This window comes from Ostrinia furnacalis, unplaced genomic scaffold (genome assembly GCF_004193835.3).
Source record: "Ostrinia furnacalis isolate ACB-3 unplaced genomic scaffold, ASM419383v2 OfSCF2038, whole genome shotgun sequence".
NCBI lineage: Eukaryota > Metazoa > Arthropoda > Insecta > Lepidoptera > Crambidae > Ostrinia > Ostrinia furnacalis.
This window is the reverse complement of record NW_021132277.1, coordinates 83,126-85,158: the sequence shown is the minus strand read 5'-3', so window position 1 is coordinate 85,158 and position 2,033 is coordinate 83,126. Positions and strand designations below refer to the sequence as shown.

The window sequence follows — 2,033 nt, the reverse complement described above, 5'->3', positions numbered from 1 at the left end:
TGTGCTGCGGTACACCGTTTGCGGAACACTGGTCTAGTGGACACAGCAGACCTAGAGGTCATGGATTCGATTTCCAATGAAGGAAAAATGTCTGTTCGGTTATTTGGATAGAGCTAGTTATAAGCGTGCCTGGGAAGCTAAGCTACCACCATTTTCTCTACGTTTACCATCAAATTCTTTTAGGTTTCAGTTTAAAGAATTATATCCAGTGCTTTGGTTAAGGATTCCGGGTGAAGTATGAGGTGAGATGAAGTCCAAGAGCTTTACTGTTCACTATGTATCACAAAAATGATGTTTTAAGGCTAAATGATTTTTTTATTTTTTAATAATTATCTATGCATTATTATACTANAATAACTTGAGCTACGCGGACGACATGGTGCTGCTGAGCCCTTCGGTTGGTGGCTTGCGCCAGTTATTAAAGATATGTGAGACTTACGCTGCTAAGCACGGTCTAAAATATAATGTGAAAAAGAGTGAATTCATGGTGTTTCGAGGAAAGAACAAATTACCAAATTCTATTCCTCCTCTTACATTGAATGGGGCAATTTTGAAACGTGTATCTCAGTTCAAGTACCTTGGGCACATAGTCACAGAGGATTTAAAGGATGACAAAGACATAGAGAGAGAGCGTAGGGCATTGGCGATTCGTGGCGGGGTGCTGACCCACAGATTCGCTCGTTGTACTGCGCAGGTAAAACTAACCCTATTTAAAGCCTACTGCCAAAGTTTCTACACGAGTGGTCTGTGGACCAGTTTCACGCAGCGGTCCCTTGGTGCCCTACGAGTCCAATATAATAACATTTTCAGGGCTCTATTTCGACTACCTCGGTACTGTAGTGCCTCGGGCATGTTCGCGGATGCTCATATTGACGATTTTCACTCAATTATGCGCAAAACAACTGCGTCTGTGTTACAAAGACTGAGGACAAGTGGGAATGGAATCCTGAAAATGATTGCTGAGAGGCTGGACTCAGCCGTCTATGGTCGCTTTGTTGACTTACACATTAGGCATGTGAAGCTATACAGCGTCCATAGATAAAGAGTCAATATACAGAACCCATGATGTACGACTAACATATTTCTAAGAACATTGTTACTAACTCTACTACTAATATAGTCTCTAAGTTCAAATTGTTACTAACCAAACTATGGACTGCTTTTGTCTGATAATAAATGATTTTTATTTTTATTTTATTTTTATTTATTTTTTATTATGTTGAATTCTATTTTTGCAGAACGCAGTAATGCCTTCTTTACTTTTGAGGTACTATAGCTGTTCTTACATAAACCTACTCAATTATAAGACATCTCTACATATTTTAGTCTCGCACTCTACCCTTCACGTGTCAATTTTCCCCGCTTCTTTCGCCTGATTTGTGAATCTAGTGCTTATTCTATACCCACATTACCGACGTACGTTCGACGCGTCAGGTTTAGCCGCATTTCGGTGACAGTGAGAATAATTGATGAGGTATAGTCGGCGCCAATTGAAACCGGCAATTCTATCCTGTATTAATAAAGCAATTTAAAAAACGAACGAACGGATTTTTATGAAATTTGGAAATACACCGTGAAATTTTAGTGGTTGTTTTCCCGCAGTAAAATGATTCTATCTTACTAGTACAATAGATTAAGGAAGTTTTTTTTTAATTTAAATAAAAAAATTGCCTGTACGGAGCATGTGCGATTCAGTTTATGTTGTAGGTATTATGGTATTACTTAGTGCGAGAGCTTCTTTTACTTTAAATATTGATTTCGTGAGGCAGGTAGTATCCAAATACGTCACATTTTGTAAAAAAGAACTATTGTTTCCTACGCTTTCGATTTGATGATATTTTTTTAATTAGTTGAGAACATTTTTTTTTTTCAAAAATAACTCGCACTGTTCCTTAGTACTACTAAAGGTAAACGGGAAAACAACCACAAATATTTCACGGTGAATAGAGTTAGTTTAAGACCGAGGGAAAAAGCATTGGATAGTTTTTAAAAGGACAGACACAAAGTAAGTAAGTGAGATACAGGCCAAGAGC

General features: G+C 37.9%; 1 protein-coding gene across 1 annotated transcript; it reads left to right on the top strand.

Annotated features, from left to right (window-relative positions):
• Nucleotides 1-352: 352 nt before the first annotated feature.
• On the top strand, nucleotides 353-1,156 carry LOC114354288 (uncharacterized; the record flags this gene model as incomplete). Its single annotated transcript, XM_028306587.1, has 1 exon — nucleotides 353-1,156. A coding segment is annotated over one exon (690 nt), but the record flags the coding sequence as incomplete, so codon positions are not given.
• Nucleotides 1,157-2,033: the final 877 nt, after the last annotated feature.